At 46.8% G+C, this 20,872-nt stretch overlaps 1 protein-coding gene across 1 annotated transcript in view; it reads right to left on the reverse strand.

Annotated features, from left to right (window-relative positions):
* The window catches only part of SERINC5 (serine incorporator 5), a 52,976-nt gene extending 32,910 nt beyond the window's left edge, over nucleotides 1-20,066 (reverse strand). The window contains exon 1 of the mRNA XM_044292186.1: nucleotides 19,838-20,066. Coding sequence (XP_044148121.1) covers nucleotides 19,838-19,864 — 27 coding nt within the window. The 5' untranslated portion in view covers nucleotides 19,865-20,066. The remainder of the gene's footprint in view (nucleotides 1-19,837) is intronic.
* Between the last annotated feature and the right edge of the window lie 806 nt (nucleotides 20,067-20,872).

The raw sequence follows: 20,872 nt of genomic DNA on the forward strand, positions 1-20,872 counted from the left end.
TGCGCCCTGTGGCCATGCTGCGGGCCGCAATGCACGAACATTAACTGTGGGGCAGCCACAGCGGATCGCGGACCCATTCACTTTAATGGGTCTGCGATCCTCCCATTCCGCCAAAAGATAGAACATGTCCTATCTTTTTGCAGAACGGAAGTACGGGACGAAACCCCACGGAAGCACTCGGTAGTGAATGGGTCTGCATCCGTGATGCAGAATGCCCACGGAATAGCGATCGTGTATTGCAGATCCGCAAATGCGGTCCGCAATACAGCCACGGAGCGCACACGTTTGTGTGAAAGAGGCCTAAGTTTGTGATGGCTAACCTCCGGCACGCCAGCTGTGGTAAAACTAAGATGCACACTTGCTTGGCTGTTCTCAGAACCCCATAGAAATAAAAGGAGCATGCTGGGAGTCGTAGTTTCACCACAGCTTAGTGCCATAAGGTTAGCCATTACTGACCTAAGTGGTCTTTCATATATATTCAGTGACAGCTTTTGACATAGTGGAGCGAACAATATAAAATCCATACATCTGTATGTACAGGCAAAGTGTGGGCAAAAGAAATTCCTAAAAAATAGGGGAACGTGCACATTGTTTACTGGTCACAATCTAATCTACAACCTCCACTGTTCCCATCCAATGGCGCCCGGACACCTTCTCTCCAGACTCCCCCATACACCCATAGTGAGGAGAGAAGGTCTCCCTAACACCTCCAAAGGGTGGCTTATAACCCAGGTGCATGAAAGGATCAGGCGTTAAAATTCAAACTTGCCTGATCTTTCTGTCCCCCGACATCGCCTGTCAGGAGAGAGTCCTGAGCTCCCCATACACATTAGGCATGAACAGGATGAACAGGAGCGTATGTGTTTTGTGGTCCGCAAATCGCAGATCCACAAAATACATGTGCTGTCCGCATTGTTTTTAATGGGTCCACAGTCCCCATTTTGAGGGCAAGTATAGGACATGGTCTATCTTTTGTGGAAAGGAGACATGGATGCAGAAAGCACAGCTATGTCCATTCTGCAAAAGGATAGAACTATACTGTCCTATACTTGTCAGCAAAATGGAAACCGGGGACCCATTGAAGTTAATGAGTCAGCAAATAAATGTGGACGGCACACGGACTGCATACGTCTCTTGCCAAAAACAGCCAAAAGTGTATTGGGGCCTTTAACAGGCATCTGTCAGCAGATTTGTACCTATGAAACTGGCTGACCCGTTACATGTGCACTTGGCAGCTGAAGACATCTGTGTTGGTTGCATGTTCATATGTGCCCCTGTCAATCAAAGTGCATAGGGACCAGCAGTTACAAAGATATTGGAGCCTCTAGGTGTAACGGCAATGCCCCCGTTGCTCCTAGAGGTTCATTTGCATATATTAAAACTTCATTTTTCTCAGCAATGAACAAGCAACCAACACAGATGCCTTCAGCTGCCAAGTGCACATGTAACAGGTCAGCCAGGTTCATAGGTACAAAACTGCTGACAGATGCCCTTTAAGACAATTTATCCCTGATCAGCCCCATCAATCAGGAGACATGTCACGAGCCTCTGTTGTACCCAAGTTTTGCAGAGTAGAAGGGCAGCCATAGAAATAAATAGGGTTGCAGTGCAATTCTCGTGTTTGCTGTGACAGAGATATGCGAATCACAAAGTACAGCAGTGTCGCAGCAAACATGCAACCCTATTAAATTCTATGGCTGCCCTGCTACACTGCGATACTTGGGTGTGCGACAGCTGTCCGCCCAAAATCCCTGTGTAGCCATACACTTACATTACCACTCTGTGAGTTTCCCACTTTATGAGGGAGATTTATCAAAACTGGTGTAAAGGAAAAATGGCTTAGTTGCCCATAGCAACCAATCAGATTCCAGTTTTCATTTCTCAGAGCTCCTTTGGAAAATAAAAGGTGGAATCTGATTGGTTGCCATGGGCAACTAACCCAGTTTTCCTTTTCTCCAGTTTTGAGACCTCTCGCTCTATATCTACTAAATACTGGAGAAATGTCTGGTGTGGTGTCTCCATCCACATCACAGGGCTCCTTACATCAGTCTGCCCTGTATTCTTACTATGGCAGGCTTAGCTGAGAATAAACCGAGAACTAGTAATAAGCTAAATGTGGAGACAAGATGACAGAGTTGGTTTACATCTGTCGCCAACATGCGGGTTCTATTTCATCCCTTTTTTTTTTTTATAAAAGAGAAGTCTTGTTCAGGAATGTACACGGCGAGTACAGAAGGTCTATGGAAAGTCATAAAGCTCGGCGTGAGGAGCCTCTGTCTGTGGGGTCAACATCTGAGGAAACCACAATGAGAGGCCTCCACAAGACACTTTGGCTATGTGAAACGTTAAATAACAACGAGAGACCCTCAGGATTATAACAATCCAGACGCCACAAATACACCTTCCTTTCTGAGAGAAGCTGACCGCCGGATGCCCAGCAGATGCTTCCTGTGTTTTCCAGGCAGTGCAGCCATAGGCAGGGGTCCCACGTGTCCACGTTTTATCACTTCAGCTCTGTACCCGGCATGCTGCTTGCGGCTGCCAATCTTTGTAAATGAACCACAGGACCTCTCTTTAATTACGGGTTCATGCACATGCTGTCCGCACCGACCGTAGGGGCAGCCGCATGCGGATCGCGGACTAATTCACTTGAATGGGGTCTTCGTTCCGCATCAGACGGTCTGCACCGCCAAAAAGTAGTGCATGCACTACTTTTTTGCTGTGCGGAGGCTCGTACAGTAAGCCCACGGAAGCACTCCGTAGTGCTTCCAATCCGTGACTCAGTTTCCGTATCTCCCTGATTGCGGACCCATTCAAGTGAATGGGTCCGCGACCTGCTGTATGGCCGTGTGCATGAGCCCTAATTCACTATATAACCCCAGATCCCGGTAATCCTTGGTGTAAAAAGCAGAAACCATTCCTGCGCATTGCGTACTCTCTCGTTGTGATGTGAATGAGACAGGTTTGTAGTGTGAGAAAGATGACCGGGAGACCAGGCTGCAGCTCCTGGTGTGAATGAATGGAGAGCGACAGGTCTGCATGAACAGCTGCGTGTATAACAAAGCACACGTGCCACGGGGCAGATTTATCAAAACTGGTATAGAGGGAAAACTGGCTTAGTTTCCCATAGCAACCAATCAGATCCCTCCTTTAATTTTCCAAAGTGGCTCTAAAAAATAAAAGATAGAATCTGATTGGTTGCTATGGGCCACCAAGCCAGTTTTCATAAATCTGCCCCTATGCATTTAGCCGTGTTGCTCATGGATTTATGTTTGAGGGGATTTTAACCGTTGACATTTATTATAATGTATTGCGCTGTCAGGGAGACAAGGCCCATAACTACTGACCCCCATAGTCCTCAGAACCTGATTCTTCCTCTTATAAAATGCAGATATGAAATCACCACCTGAACTTCTGCCGCAGAAAGGAAACGTGACTCGCCTTTATCATAAGAGACAATAAAACGAGGACCGTTTCCTCTTCGGGGGGAGGGGGTCTAGTGATTTGTGTTTTGCTGTTATTTAGGATCGAGGGTAGAACTGCAGAAGGGAGAGAAATGAAAACTACAAAAAGGACCGTGGGTGTCCAAAACCATGAAAACGTCTAGCGTGCGGATCTAAGAAATGCAAATGTTCGCTTGGAAACGATAAAAGGAAATGTCTCAGGAAATAAGATGAACGATAAGACGCAGACGTTTAACTAACTTTATAACAGCTCGAATTATTAAAAACTATTTCCCATTTCTGTAGATATACACACATTAAATGTATATTCCACCTAGACATAAAGCAAGCAGAGAAAGAATGTAGACAAAAACAGAATAGTAGATCCCTTAGGCTTCTATAATCTACCTCCCATCAATGAACACGCCACACAAGCGATTGGGGAGCCAACTGACGGTATAACGAGCCAACGGTTCTCCTTTACAAAGGGCCTTTTACAGGGGCACATGTAAACTCCATGGGTGGGATGAACAATCATTAGTACGATCATTCATCCCCATACAGTTTGCATATTATCAACAGCACACTCTGTTTACACAGGGTAATGTTCTGCTGAGAAACAAAGGGGGCTCCTCTTTTCACACCCGTCTTTGATTGCGCCCTGCGCTGCACCTAATTGAGGACGAGGAACTGTGGTTATATAGTGAATTCATTACAAAGAAAGGCCCTAGCCGGGCTGTACTTAGATATTTCCAATTATATTTGGGGTCATTTACAAAAACAATGGTTTTTGATTCCACCCTGTGCTTCGAATGAATGCGCCTATTTTCATAAATTAAGCGCACCTTCGGCAGTCCGTGCGCCTTTTTCATTTTCAGAGTAGTTTTTTCTCCAACATTTACTCCGGTTTCTCAGAGTAAATATTAATACATTTTTCATGGCGCGGCCCCTGCCATTCCCAAGTATTGCCGCACCGGCGTTTAAAAAGTCTTGCAACTTTTTTTTTTTTACCACAGAACCTGGTGTAAAAATGCAATTAAATGACCCCCAATGACTTTTAGGTCAGCAGAAAAGACACAATCAATGACAAATTAGCATTCGCCCTGATCATCGCTCATGCCACGTCGACCAGTCAAATGAATGGCCATGCTTCAGGTCCGCCACAGCAGATCTCCACCCAGGCTCATAGAGGGTCCAAAGCTGGAGACGTCATTTTTAGACGTCCACCTGTTCTAACAGAGCATATGCACAGGGGGGTCATCAACCACTTTCATTTCATCCATCTTTATTAGTATATTGTAAGGTACACGCACTTTATGACCAGGTGACTACACAGTGGTTACGAATAATAAAGAGCCATTTTCCAGGAAACGGCAGAAAGAGATTTGCTCCCGAGATATCTAAGGGTCAGCCGATAATGGGAAATCTGGGTCTATTAACTATTAGCAGCGCACAAAATAAAGCCTTGGGGTTTTGTGTGCATCTGCAGAAATATCAGTGATGCCGGCTAACCACACAGAAGGCTGATCCTATCCTATCATCAGAGGAAACATCATAAGGAACCATGAAGAACATCCTGACCTGAGGTCCATCATAATCACAAGTGCTCAATTCCCACAAAGAACTGTGTCTGTTAGGGCTCATGCGCCCGACCATATGCTGGCCGAGCACGGGCACGACCGTGGGGCAGCCACATGCGGATCGCGGACTCATTCACTTGATTGGGGCCCGCGATCCGCATCCGACGGTCCGCACCGCAAAAAAGTAATGCATGCACTACTTTTTTGCGGTGCGGAGGCACGTACAGTAAACCCACAGAAGCACTCTGTAGTGCTTCCGTGAGCTTCTGATCCGTGCATCCATTCTGCATCTCCCGGATTGCAGACCTATTTAAGTGAATGGGTCCGTGATCAATGATGCTGGAAGCACACAGCCGGTGCCCGTGTATTGCGGACCCCCTGTATGCGGCCCGCAATACGGCCATGGCCGTGTGCATGAGCCCTAAGGGCTCGTTCACACGACAGTGCCGTTTTTGCCATCCGCAATTTGCAGAGCCACAAAACACAGATGGCGCCCGTGTGCCTTCCACAATTTGCGGAACGGAACTGGAGGCCTATTATAGAAATGCCTATTTTTGTCCGCAAAACGGACAAGAATAGGACACAGAGTGCTGTCTGCATCTTTTGTGGACCCATTGAAATGAATGGTTCTGTATACGGACCGTATGCGTTACGTAGAAAACGGCCCGTATACGGAACACAAAATACATTCATGTGAATGAGCCCTAAGGGCTCATTTCACACGAAGTCTGCTGCCCATTGCCGTATTGCGGACCGCATTTGCAGAGCCGCAATACACGGGCACCGTTCTATGTACATTCCACATCACGGATGCGGACCCATTCACTTCCATGGGTCCGCAAATCCGGAGATGCGAAACGGAAGCACGGAACAGAACACTACGGAGTGCTTTCTGGGGTTCCGTTCCGTGCCTCCGCACCTCAAAAAGATAGAACATGCTCTGTTTGCGGAACAGAGAGATGGCGGACCCATTCAAGTGAAAGGGTCCGCGATCCCCATGCGGCTGGGCCATGGTCGGTGCCCGTGCATTGCGGACTGCAATTTGCGTTCCACAGCACGGGTACGGGCTTCACACGTTCGTGTGAACGAGCACTAAGGCTGAGTTCCCATCACCGCTTTGTTTTCTGTTCTTCCGATCCATCAGAAAACAACAAAAAAATAAAATCGGATCCGTTATTTTAAGCATCCGTTATGCTAGTTATGCACATTTGGCATCCGTTCTAGCCATTTCAGTCACAGATCCGTTATTTTAGAAGTAAAAAAAAGTCAATTTGCTTCCAGTATCTACATTCTCCCTCATATTAGCCTTTGTGTATAAAGCACTTACATATGATACCACACTGTACATGCATGTTAGAGCTCATGCACATGACCATTGCCCGGCCGTGCCTGTATTGCGGCCCGCAGTATACGGGCACGGCCGTTTGTGCATCGTATCGTGGATGCAGACCCATTCACTTGAATGGGTCCGCAATCCGGTAAGTGCTGTGCAGAATGCACTACTTTTTTGCAGTGCAGACCGTCAGATACGGATCGCGGACCCCATTCCAGTTAATGGGTACTGTTTCCGTATATGTCGGCCGTTTGGTCTGTGCCCGTGCATTGCAGATAGCAATTTGGGCTCCATGTGCATGAGCCCTTAGGGAGTGGACGTGCAGACAGAGAGACTGAAACATAAGAGTAGAAGAGACTCCTTGCTGGTAATATCTTACATATCCGACAGGGGATCTCAAAACCACAGCAAAACGCTTCCATCCTAATACAACCAGCTGCATCAGTTCAGAACGGATCCGGTTGTATTATAATCGATAATGAAGAAACCAGATCCAGCACTAAAACCATTGTAAGTCAATGGGCGCCGTATCCGTTTTTTTGTGTCCGAAAAAAACAAACCAGTCACCATTGACTTACATGGTTTTTGGTGCCGGATCCGGTTTGTTCAGTTTCCCATGCCGCACAGCAATTTTGTGTCCTGCATGGGAATGCAACAAAACGGAACGGAATGCATTCTTGTGCGCTCCTTTACAGTTTGTTCAGTTTTGTCCCCATTAATAATGAATGGGGACAAAACCGAAGCGTTGTGCTGCGGTTTTGAGAGCCTGTGTATCCCAAAATCGGACAGCACAACGCAGATGTAAAAGGAGCTTTAGAGGTGCGGGGCACTGGATATAACAGTGTCTTCTGGGACAGAAGAATGGGCAGTAATGAAGAGGTTGCTTTTTAGGGATGAGTTTAATAAGGCTAGGGAGAGAATTCCAGGGAGTGGGGGCAGCATGGGAGAAATCCTGTAGTAAAGAGAAGATAGAAGTCAGCTGGCAGCAGAGGGGCTTGCTGTAGGAGTATCTGCCGATAAGGGTAGAAATGTAGGGAGGCAGCAGATGTGGCGGTCTTTGAAGGTAAAACACAATGGGAGTCATTTACTAACGCCAGTTTGGCATAAAAAGGCCCTTTTTTGAGACTTGTCAGACCGGCATTTTTATGCCATCCTCGCCACAGGGGAGTGGTGGGGGCTGGGCTACTGGCCATCGGCCTTGGCAAGTTTACTAACATTTACGCCTGGAAACAGCCGTAAACGATGTCAGAATTTACTCCAATCAGCGGCTGGAGTAGATTTTACTCCAGGCGCTCGGACTGCCGGAGGAGGCTCCTAATTTATGATGAGATGTGCGAATTGTCATAAATTAGGCGCAACCTCCATCACCACAGGGGATACCAAAGGCTGGTGTAAATTATTATTATACTGTATGATGGTGTAGTTACATATTGATGTTAGATCACTTTTTTGCTTCATTATTACTGAATTGTAATTTTTTGGCCAGAAAAATTGCAGCGGCCTCTTCAGTTTGGAAAATCTGTTGAAAATCTGCAGTGTCAATGCCATTAAACTAGGCAAACTGCCTGATAGGGTTGATTCTGCTGATTAGAACGATACTTGCCTTGTGAAAATTGGTTGCAGAGTTCCCGAGAAAAAAAAAAACTATATTTATACTTTATGCAAATGAGGACTTCAGGGCTACGGCCCAACCCCTCAGTGAACCTCAGTTTTCCAGTTCTGGCCACATCCCTCACTGAATTTTAAGGAATACTACTGCAATCAGCAGGATCCACCCTACCAGGTTGTATACTTGCCTTGAAAGATTTCATCCAGCTGACAGGTGCCCATTAAAGGGGTTGTCTCACTTCAGCAAATAGCATTTATCACGTGGAGAAAGTTAATGCAAGGCACTTAACTACCGTATTTATCGGCGTATAACACGCACAGGCGTATAACACGCACCTTCATTTTAAGAGGGAAATTTCAGGAAAAAAAGAAAAAAAGGGTAGCTCAGAACTTTTTTTTAATTAATATTATTACCACTTATAAGGTAAATAATGTAAAAGGATGACACTTATGGGGCTCTGTGGATGACACTTATGTCATCCACAGATCCCCATAAGTGTCATCTACAGATCCCCCATCAGATGGATCAGTGTGGAGAGAGGAGGCGGGGACACTCATGGCGGGGCCCGGTGCAGTGACTCTACTCTAATACACCGGGCCCCGCAACTGTTAAACATTTAATCTGATCTCTTGTAGACGTGCTGTACGGTACTTACTGTAGTACCGGAGTTATAACATTAAGACGGCGCAGACCGGCATCTCCCTCGGTCATGCGCCGCCTGTCTCAGCTCCCTCCTGATGCGCTACCTGCCCCAGCTCCCTCCTCATGCGCCGCCTGCCCCAGCTACCTCCTCATGCGCCGCCTGCCCCAGCTCCCTCCTCATGCGCCGCCTGCCCCAGCTCCCTCCTCATGCGCCGCCTGCCCCAGCTCCCTCCTCATGCGCCGCCTGCCCCAGCTCCCTCCTCATGCGCCGCCTGCCCCAGCTCCCTCCTCATGCGCCGCCTGCCTGCTTATCTCACTTTATGAATGAACAGGCAGGCGGCGCATGACAGAGTGAGCTGGGGCAGGCGCCGCATGACAGAGGGAGCTGGGACAGGCGGCGCATGAGGAGGGAGCTGCGGCAGGCGCTGCGCCGTCTTAATGTTATACCTCCGGTATGTAAAAACATGGCTTCTTAACATTATATCGGCGTATAACACGCATACATCATTTTCCCCCTATTTTCAGGGGGAAAAAGTGCGTGTTATACGCCGATAAATACGGGTAATTCATGTATTTTGATTGTCCATATTTCCTCCTTTGCTGGCTGGACTAATTTTCTCATCATTTTATACACTGCTTGTTTCCATGGTTACGACCACCCTGCAATTCAGCAGCGGTGGTCGTGCTTGCACACCATAGGAAAGAGCATCAGTCTGTGTGTGCGCTCCATCGGCCCCGCTTTTTCCTATAGTGTGCAAGCATGACCACCATTGATGGATTGCAGGGTGGTCGTAACCATTGAAACAAGTAGCGTATAATGTGATGGAAAAAATGAATCCAGCCAGCAAAGGAGACAATATGGAAAATCACAATACATTAGTAAGTGCCTTGTACTAACTTTCTCTACATGATAAATGCCATTTGCTGAAGTGAGACAACCCCTTTAAGCCTCAGAAACTTGGCCAAATAAACAGGACTTGTATACATGTATCAGTAGTTTCCCTCTTCCGTACAGCAGCTTGCATTCTTTCTCATAGTCCTCTTCCTGAAGTGATCCATCCTCAGGTTTCACCCTCCTCTGCATAACAGGCGTCTTTGTTTTCTGTGGCAGATACCAGAAATTCAAGGCGGCACCCAATGGAGATAAGATGCTGTGCCTTCATGTTATAGGCAGCATACACATTCACTGGAGAAACCTCCGATTTTGAAGTTAGAACAGCAAGAGTCCTACTGCTTAGACCTCCACTAATCACGAGAAAGGGGGTCCTATATCCAGTGGAGCCCCCCTGAGCGGCTGGTTGGAAATGCATGCAGCCTCTCATTTCATTTCTATGGGAGTGCCGGAGATAGTCGAGTACAGCACTTGGCTATCTCCACCGCTCCTGTAGAAATTAATGGAGTGGCGTGCGCATTTCTGACCAGCTGCTCCGTTCATTTCAGGGGGTCACCATAGGGTATGGGGTCACCGTTCTTGCGATGGATGGGCGTCCCGGCAGTTGGACTCTCACCATTCTAATAGCTACCCTTTGTCCTGTGGATAGGGGATAAATTGATATAACCGGAATACCACAATTATTTTTTTGCTTTTTTTTTTTATAGCAATAGTAGTTTTTTTGTGACAATGGTATCTAAACATTTGCATAAAAAAGGGGTTTTAGCATCTTTTTGTAACACAAAAAATTTCCCCCAAATTGTAGATGACAGGGGATTGACAATTCAGAAGAGAATCCACTTATATACAGTGCATTATAGTGGTGACAGGGGATGAGTAAGGAGCACACTACAGAGATAGTGGTGAGGGGTCAGAGGTACTGTTGGTATACAGTGGGTATGAGTATGGCAGTTTGGTTTTAGGCCTTGTCCACATTTCCGTATCCGTTTCACTTCCGTGAAAATGTCCATGAAGGATCCGTGTGTCATCCATAATCCATGGACCCTGCTTAGCTGAAAATGTATTATCAAAGCATCTCCTATCAGTCTTTAGTGGAAAAACAGACGCAACACAGATGCCATCCATGTCGTGTCCGTGAATTTCATGGACCCATAGACTTCAATGAGCATGTTTGGCCTGCATAACAGACCAAAGTAGTGCATGCCTCTGTGATTTTTTTACTGACCCACAGTCAGTAAAAAAAAAAAATATACTGATGTGTGAACAAACACATTCAGATCAATGGGTAAGTGTGCTGTTTGTAGAAAATGCGGACACCACACGTCAGTAAAAAACGAAAATGTGGATGAGGCCTTTCAGGTAAGGAGTAACAGGCAGTAAAGAGTACACTAGAGATACATACGGACGGTGGTCACAGATTAGAGGCGAGTACACACTGAGGACAGAGCTGTACATGACCAGTGATAATACAGAAATGAAGCTAGAAGTTACCGGTAATATGACAGGAGGCCATTGCTGAGAAGGAACCACTTCTGCTGGTAACCCTTAATGTAGTTACTCCACTAGAAAAGCCGGCCTTCCCAAGCGGAGCCTGAAGAGCTGCTGGAGCCTTTCCTGGGCGGTACCAGACTGGAGCCAGGCTGCGAGGGACTGGCGTAAGCAGAGGGATAGATCCTGGATCCGGTCCGCTGTAGGGGTGAGCCATAGGTGACAGGGATGGGGAGACCAAACTGGAAGCGGTGGAACCCACACAAACCTCTGCCATCAGGAGACGGGCCCCAGGCTGCCATGGCAATGGCCCCGTGACTGTGTTCGCAGGAAGCCGATGGTAACAGGGAGCCTCTGTGAGACTGCCTAAATGCCATGGTCGCTATTGACCACGGCATCTAGGGAGTTAGGAAGCCGGCGTAGAGTTATTTTCAATGCCAGCTGTGACAGCAGGAGCCTGGCTACCGCCAGTGCCGGGATCCCACCGCAATCTGGAGCGATGCATCAGCGCAGCCTGCGATGGGTCTCTTCAGCTCCTGCAGCCTGAGCCAGAATTAATGGCGTGGGTGGCAGGGCCTGAAAAAGGTATACAGGCTGCGCTGATACAGCACTCCAGAAGAAAAATTATTAAATTTCAAGCCCTTACATAAGTAAATATATATATATGTATACGGGCGCAGTCATACGAACGTGGTTTGGTTCCGCATCCAAGCCGCATTTTTTGTAGCTCTGATGCAGACCCATTCACCCCAATGGGGCCGCAAAAGATGCAGACAGCACTCAGTGTGCTGTCCGCATCCGTTGCTCCGTTCCGGGGTCCCGCAAAAATTATAGATCATGTCCTATTCTTGTCTGTTTTGCGGACAAGAATAGGCATTTCTATAATGGGCCGCCTGTTCCGTTCCGCAAATTGCGTGTTTTGTGGATCCGCAATTTGCAGATTGCAAAAAACAGGACTTTCGTGCTCATGAGCCCTAAGAGAGAGAAAGGTTACGTAGAACCACTGCACACGTGCATCACGGCAGACGGTCATTAGATTTATTGTGGATTTCATTCATTATTTCCTGATTCTCTCTTTATTAGCAGAGCTGATCTAATAATCACATCCAGGGCTGCGGAGGAATTTCTCAACTCCCCAAGGTTTTCTTGAGAATTTGTCAGCAGTTTGTAAGTGGCTCCAGACGACTGCAATAAAAATTGTCCATACCATCCCAAATGGTAACCAAGAAGCTGTGGAGTAAGGGCTGTTTCACACCAGCGGATGCCGTTCGTGGCATCCGCTCCGTGAAAGAGTGCCAAGACCCGATGCAGACTGTAGAGGCACGGAGCATTGACATGACTGATAATGCTCCGTGCCTCTCTGTGACCTCTTTACTACGAAAGCAGTCTGCATCGGGTCTTGGCACTCTTTCACGGAGCGGATGCCACGCACGGCATCCGCTCGTGTGAAACAGCCCTAAGGCCTTCTACACGACCATATATTTCATTTGTGTGCTATTTTTTTTTGGGAGATAAGATATAATAATTAATTAAAAAAACATCAAAAACCTCACCAGAGAAATATGCGGCAGTTCTGAGAAATAATTCCATACATAAACTGTGTACATCATATGGGTGAATAATATGGTAAATACCCTTAATTATTTGTAATACCGGTAATTGTACAAATAAGGCCTTAGTCACACATCAATGAGTCAAAACCAGGTGCGGCTTCAAACACAGGACAGGTGTAGATCCTTCCCTGACCCTGGGTTCACACCTGAGCGTTTTACAGCGCGTTCAAACGCGCTGTAAAACGCTTAAGACATGAAAACCAATGCTTCCCTATGGGAAGGGTTCACACCTGGGCGTTTTACAGCGCGTACGAACGCGCTGTAAAACGCCCGACGCTCAAACAAGTACTTGAGCTTCTTTGGGGCGTTTTGACGCGCGTTTGTGGCCATAGGACACTGCAGTCAATGACACAAACGCGCGTCAAACGCGCGATTACTATTACAAAAAACGCGCATAAAAACGCGCGTCAAACGCGCGTTTGAGGAACGCTTAGGTGTGAACCCAGGGTTATACCTTGTATCTGTGGAGGCTCCAATCCTGGCTTTGTCTCACTATGGGCTCAAATGCACACGACCGTATGTATCTTGCGGTCCGCAAAAAATATGGATGACGTCCGTGTGCATTCTGCCCCTGATAGAACAGTACTATCCTCGTCCGTAAAGCGGACAATAATAGGACATGTTCTATTTTTGGGGGACGGACACGAAAATATGTTTATGTGCATGAGCCCTATAACTGATGAAAATTACTAATCAAACACTGACGTGTGAATAACAAGTTGCCAATATCTAAAATACCGGTAGTACTGGACAGATGCATAGATATACATAGAGCTGAAATGTAACAAAATGCCTGCCAATGTCCAAAAAATATGTAATGGAGAACTGTAGGAGAACGTAAAGCCGTATATCTGTCGTCTCAGTAAAAATATATTTATCAAAATAGTAAGAAAAAGGAGAAAGGCAAAAAAAATATATATATATATAATAATAATCTTTATTTCTATAGTGCCATATTTCGCAGAGCTTTACAGTTCAGGGGTTCATGTACAAAGAGTCATAACTAGCATAGCAACAGACAAGTCGATAATTAGAACAAGAGGAATGAGGGCTCTGCTCACAAGAGCTTACAATCTATGAAAGAAATTACAGAGAAACACACTCACCGGTAGCTCACACACCCAGTAGCGGCTGTCCTGAGGCGTTTCTACATCATGGGTACGTTTGATAAGTATATTTCTCAGTAATTTCTTTTGCCTGCATTTTTTGGTTGTTTTCTTTTTTTTCCTTCCTTTTTTATTACTACTTTGATAGACGCACAGCTTTATGTTTTCCTACAGTTGTATTTATTAGTACTATTATTATGTACTGGGGTATTTACCATATTATTCACCCTTATGATGTATCCCGGAACTGCCGCATATTTCTCTTTTTTATTTTTATTAATTATTGTAATTAATAAAGAATTTTGTATCTTTGCACTTTGGGCTATAGCCACTCTTTTGTTTTGTTTATGTCTTATCTAGTAGATGAGTCAGCTCGTTATTTGGGGAACTTATTTCAGGGTACCCTGTTAAGGGACATTACTATTTTCTGTCCCCACATACGTTAGGCCTCGTTCACATCACCGTTTCTCCTTTCCGGCTCCGTTGAGGAGCAGGAGAACGGAAGGGGCGGATTCTGCAGATAACTGAGCGTAACGGAGCCTAAAGACCCCATAGACTATAATGGGGTCCGTTCGGTGTCCGCTCAGAATATGATTTTTGAGCGGAGACGAAAGTCCTGCATGCAGAATCCGTCCCTTCCGTTCTGCTCCTCAGCGGAGCCGGAGAACGCAAAGGAGAAACGGTGATGTCAACGAGGCCTTAAACTTTTTGGGTCATTTTCTGCAGACTGTACACTGACCTATTTATTTCTATCGGACCATACACACAACCATAATTTTGTGTGGATCCATGTGGCCGTTCTATGTCCTATGGGAATTCTGGAGATAGCCGAGCACTGTAGCTCCTATAGAAATGAATGCAGTGGCCATGCGCATGTGCTACCGGCCACTCCGGCACGGATTTTCTGGCAAAACTTTCAGCAACGTGTGAAGGCAACCTTATGCACAGCATGTGAATATACACTTAGGTTCCTTTACACGGGCAGATAAATGGCCACGTCTTTGACATTTGTGGATGCACCACCTCCCTGGCATCACCCTCAACAAAGCAGGTGCAAAAAGTGTCCAGCGCAGATACAGCTGGCATAATCTTTAGCACATGCGCAGTAGAGTGGTTGGTCATGTGGGGAAATCACAGCAGTCTGCTTACATACGGCATCCATGGGCTGGTTTATCCATGGGCTGAAATACCCCTTGCTACAGCTCCGTGACTCATCTACTGACCACAGTGAGGTCATCTCTGTAGGTCAGATGTAAATGGTGGTTTATTTACTTCCTTATGGCTTGTAGGGAACCTAGTGAACTACATTTACTACCTGTGTCAGCCTAGGTTCACACAGTTTTTTTTATTTGCTTGTGATCTTGGGTTCTGTTCCCATCTGCATCATGGCTTCATTCGTGAAGGTTCCATGACTGCTCCACTGGAAGCAGAACGTCTCATGCACACGTTATCAGGTCTGCAATATAAGGGTGCCGTCCGTGCGCCCTACATATTTTTTTGTGTAACCATCGATTTCTGTATTTTGCAGATGCGTGATTTGCGGACTGTAAAATGCAGCGTGTGGGTGAAAAAAACTGCAGCGTTTTAGGCTACTTTCACACTGGCGTTTTGGTTTCCGTTTGTGAGATCCGTTCAGGGCTCTCACACGCGGTCCAAAGCGGATCAGTTTAGCCCCAATGCATTCTGAATGGAAAAGGATCCGCTCAGAATGCATCAGTTTGCCTCCAATCAGTCTCCATTCCGCTCTGGAGGCGGACACCATTACACTGCTTGCACCGTTTTGGTGTTCGCCTGACGATGCAGAGCCAAATGGATCAGTTTTGACACACAATGTAAGTCAATGGGGACGGATCCGTTTTTACTGACACAATCTGGCACAATAGAAAACGGATCCGTCCTCCATTGACTTTCAATGGTCTTCAAGACTGATCCGTCTTGGCTATGTTACAGATGATACAAACGGATCCGTTCTGAACGGATGCAGACGGTTGTATTATCTGAACGGATCCGCACCAAACGCAAGTGTGAAAGTAGGCTTACAGAAGTATATGAGGTTATACAAATTTTTACACCGTTTCTTTTTTTCCTTGTGGAAATTGACCTGCTTGCAGCGTACAGGCTGCCCATAAAACAGCCTGGGCCACATTATATGAGCGGACGTTATAGTTTCCATGCGCCATGTTCACAAGAATAGTACTAATTTAGTTACAGTGGCTCTACCGTCCGAAATCTACGGTCTAGGTGCACTTAGTCTCCACGGCACACCCAATGCCGATAAAATCACAGTAATAAAAAATGTATAGTTTGGAGGGCTCTCAACTATCTGGTGTTGTGAGGAGTCATCAAATGCATAAATGTACATAAATCATTGAAGCTGTGATGTTCACGAGAATGTTGTCAGGACAAGATGTGAGGGCAGCAGAACATGACCTACCAGTCAAAATGCCCTATTAGCACGTATGGAAGTCAAAGATTGGGTTACCCTGATTCGGACCCCCCACCCCACCCTCTGTGAGCCAGAATGGACAGCCGCTTCAAGCTTTCCCCCAGCTTTGTTCTGGTATCGCAGATTGGCCCTATTCAAGGGAACAACCTGCACTACCTGACAAAGCCCAAGTACAAGGGGGGCACTGTTTCTGGAAAAAGGAAGGCAGCAATGTTTTTCTATATTCTAACCCCTTTAATGCCTCATGCACACGACTGTATCGGTTTTGTGGTCCGCAAATCACAGATCCCGCATTGTTCCCGTTCCACACGCCCTGCCCTATGTTAAAAATGAATATTCTTGGCCGAAAAAACGGACACAAATAGGACATGTTCTATCTTTTTTGCGGGACATAGGAGCGGACATACGTACGTGGACACCTCACAGTGTCATGTCTGCATTTTTGCGGCTCTGATGAAATAAATGAGTCTGCATCCGATCCACCGAAAAATGCAGATCGGACACAGACTGGAAATATGATGGCGTGCATGGGGGTCTTAGGACTGCAGGTTTGGTCCGCATCAATTCCACATTCTTTTGGCGGATCCCACTCAGCCTCAAAAAATGTGGCCAGCACACAGATGTCATCCATGAGCTGTCCGCATCCGTATGCCTGTTCCGCAAATTATAGAACATTGTCCGTTTTTGCAGACACGAATAGTTATTTCTACCTATAGGAGCGAGAAAACTGCAGGATGCACAGGGCCATATTTTGCAGATCCGCAGTTTGAAGACCGCAAAATGGATACAATTGAGACCCAAAACAGAAGATGGACGTGGGACAGCTGCTTGAGCATCATATCTGATCACGCTGTGAAGTTCTTCAGGCTATAATTTATCTTTATAGAGAAAGAAACCACAGCACTCGAAATTTCCCAGACCGCAACACTAGTGTCGGCCTCCACGTGTATTATCGCATGACAATTTGAGCACAGGGGATACTCTCTGTAGGTGGACTCGGATGTATTCCTACCACTGAGCACCTCCCTAAATAACACCAGAGCTATGATGACCATTACTTTACAAGCTGTCATTTATCTTTACACGGACCACCTCAGACCCCGAGACAGCAGCACGTATCCTACAAGCACGCAGGCAGTGGAAGCTGGAACGCACAAAGAAAATGGGAGCGATCTCAGGCGGAGTCCTCCACACATGCCAAACAATACTGGATCCTCTCCAAGGAAATAAAGAAGTGACTCATACACAGACTTATTATTACCATCACTGATACAGAGGGCGCAGAAACTTTCTACACATAAATCAACCATATAGATGGCTAAAGGTGGTGTTCACATCTCAGTAAGAGGATGGGCACCATGGATGAACCTGATGGACCCCAATGTAGTCTATCAGGCCCTTCTGATGTTCTACAGAGCTCTCCACACTTCCCGACATCTCCATCTAGCATCCCACTCATGACCTGTGACTCTCATCCTCCCCTCACATCTGTAGGACGTCTCCACTGCTGCATCCGTTCCAAGGAACTCACCGCCCCAGCCGAATAATTTGTCCCTAACTTTCCCAGCTCTGAGATTTTCTTCAGGGAGGCCCATGTCCTATAACCACAGTCCATGTCCCATACACATCCCGACCTGGTATAAAAGACATCTCCACTCCACCATGTCCTCAACTAGGTACCACATGGCTTTACATCCATGTTGACTAAGATACCGGCTGGGTGAAGGTTTCATGGAGCTTCATTTATAACCCCCAATGCCAACACAAGAGTCTGTGCCCCTGGACCAAATCAGTATCTTTTACCATCTTTAGGACAGGCAATCAATATCAGATTGGTGGAGGTCCAATGCCTGGCACGCCCCCATGATCAGTTGTTTGGACGTAGCTCCATCCATTGTGTAGTAGATGGAGCTGGTTACATTGGTGGTGGGAGTTGGACCCCCATTGACTGATGACCTATCCTGACGATTTGCTACAATATAAAATGTCCTGGACAACCCCTTGAAATGGGAATCCGCGTCATACTGCACAGAAGATTCCTCGTGCCCCATTGAGGATAAATCTGCCTTCGGGTTGGTGACCTGTTAATTGTAAATGTCCGAGGGTCAAGGCAAATACAAATTGGATTTATTTTTCACGCCTGTCTACGAACAAGCGATACGGAATATGTAGGCTCTATATACCATCATGTATCATCATGTACAGTGTAGCCCCTTCCTCAGGAGCAGGGGTCATACACATTTACGGATATGGACGCATTGTTCGTATGTATAGGTAAGGCTACTTTCACACTAGCGTTCGATCGGATCCGTTCTGAACGGATCCGATCATAATAATGCAGACGGAGGCTCCGTTCAGAACGGATCCGTCTGCATTATTTAAGCATATAACAGCTAAGTGTGAAAATAGCCTCGTACGGATCCGTCCAGACTTTCAATGTAAAGTCAATGGGGGACGGATCCGCCTGAAGATTGAGCCATATTGTGGCATCTTCAAACGGATCCGTCCCCATTGACTGATGCAGTCTGAGCGGATCCGCTCCATTCAGACTGCATCAGGGCTGGACGGCTGCGTTCGGGTCCGCTCGTCAGCCCCTTCAAACGGAGCTCACGAGCGGACCGACGAACGCTAGTGTGAAAGTAGCCTAATTCAACTTTAACACTTGTGGCAGAGTGATCCGGCAAGCAGTTCCATCGCCGGAACTGCCTGAGATCTGCATGCAAACGGACAGCATTTGTAGACGGATCCGGATTTGTCTCACAAATGCATTGCAAGAAGGGATCCGTCTCTCAGTTTGTCATACGGACAAACTGAAACGTTTCTATTTTTTTTTTTACATTTTTACAGGTCTGCGGATCCGGCATTGCCGTATTTTTAATTTCAATGTAAATTAATGCCGGATCCGGCATTCCGACAACTAATCCGGAATTTTGCACGGAATTTTGCGCTATTATGCGCAGCATGCGGCTGACTGGACTGATGCATCCTGAACGGATTGCTCTCCATTCAGAATGCATGGGGATATGCCTGATCAGTTCTTTTCCGGTATAGAGCCCCTAGGACGGAACTCAATGCCGGAAAAGAAAAACGCAAGTGTGAAAGTACATGAAGTGCTGACATGACGTATATGGCGCAGCAGGCAGTGCCACCTCTACAGGAGGAAAAGTGCCGCCAAAGAAAGTGCCGACCTGGAAGCCACACCGCTATTTCCAGCAATAAGAAAAATAAAGCCATACTTATGGCTAGAGACGAACAACAACCCCCATCAGCCTGTCACACTGCAGAGGTTGTAGTACAGTGTACAGAATTCATACCTAAGATTTCCTGCACACAAACAAATCAGGATTAATTTCAAGTCTACTGTAACTATACACAGGGGTACTACAACTCTCATTTTCCACTTGTAGTAAATGCTATTATCACAGAGTAACATTGTAGTAAATGCTATTATCACAGAGTAACAATACACAGGGGAGGATACCAGACACCTTCCCGATGAGAGTCTGACTGCAAAACAGATACCATCACCCCCATCAGATCACGGGAACTAATCCGACATCGGATCCATCCATGTATGTTACCTACATATTGACGGTTTCTGAATGTATACATGGACTAGGATTGGAACAGCTCAGCGTCATTCTCTGGCAATGCTGGGAGTAGTAGTACCACGCCGAGCGCTTACCTGCCTGGCGCAGCAGCCTGCAGACATGGTCCTGGCACACAGTGACACTTCTCAGCAGTACAATGGCTGCACTGGCACAGAGAAGCGGACCTTCTCCCGGGAGGCTCTCCTGTCTGCGGTGGGTCCGCCTGTAGCGTCTGCATACACCGTGTCCGCTCCGTGTCCCGGGGTGACCCGTGTGCTGTGAGCTCCAGGACCCCAAAACCAGGAGGCTAATGAGCAGCTCCAGTTTCCGCTGTCGTCAGCAAACAGGAGGATCGTAGGATGGGCCAGTCCCGAGGATAGCCCACTGTGCACAGAGGGGTGGCAATGCATGTAGTGTACACTGTGTACAGATGGGTGGCATGTAGTGTACACTGTGCACAGAGGGGTGGCAATGCATGTAGTGTACACTGTGTACAGAGGGGTGGCATGTAGTGTACACTGTATACAGAGGGGTGGGATGTAGTGTTACACTGTATACAGAGGGGTGGGATGTAGTGATACACTGTATACAGAGGGGTGGGATGTAGTGTTACACTGTATACAGAGGGGTGGTATGTAGTGTACACTGTATACAGAGGGGTGGGATGTAGTGTACACTGTATACAGAGGGGTGGTATGTATGTAGTGATACACTGTATACAGAGGGGTGGTATGTAGTGATACACTGTATACAGAGGGGGTGGGATGTAGTGTACACTGTGTACAGAGGGGTGGCATGTAGTGTACACTGTATACAGAGGGGTGGGATGTAGTGTTACACTGTATACAGAGGGGTGGGATGTAGTGATACACTGTATACAGAGGGGTGGGATGTAGTGTTACACTGTATACAGAGGGGTGGTATGTAGTGTACACTGTATACAGAGGGGTGGTATGTAGTGATACACTGTATACAGAGGGGGTGGGATGTAGTGTACACTGTGTACAGAGGGGTGGGATGTAGTGTACACTGTATACAGAGGGGTGGGATGTAGTGTACACTGTGCACAGAGGGGTGGGATGTAGTGTACACTGTATACAGAGGGGTGGGATGTAGTGATACACTGTATA

The sequence above is a fragment of the Bufo gargarizans genome, chromosome 1, assembly GCF_014858855.1.
Source record: "Bufo gargarizans isolate SCDJY-AF-19 chromosome 1, ASM1485885v1, whole genome shotgun sequence".
Taxonomy (NCBI): Eukaryota; Metazoa; Chordata; class Amphibia; order Anura; family Bufonidae; genus Bufo; species Bufo gargarizans.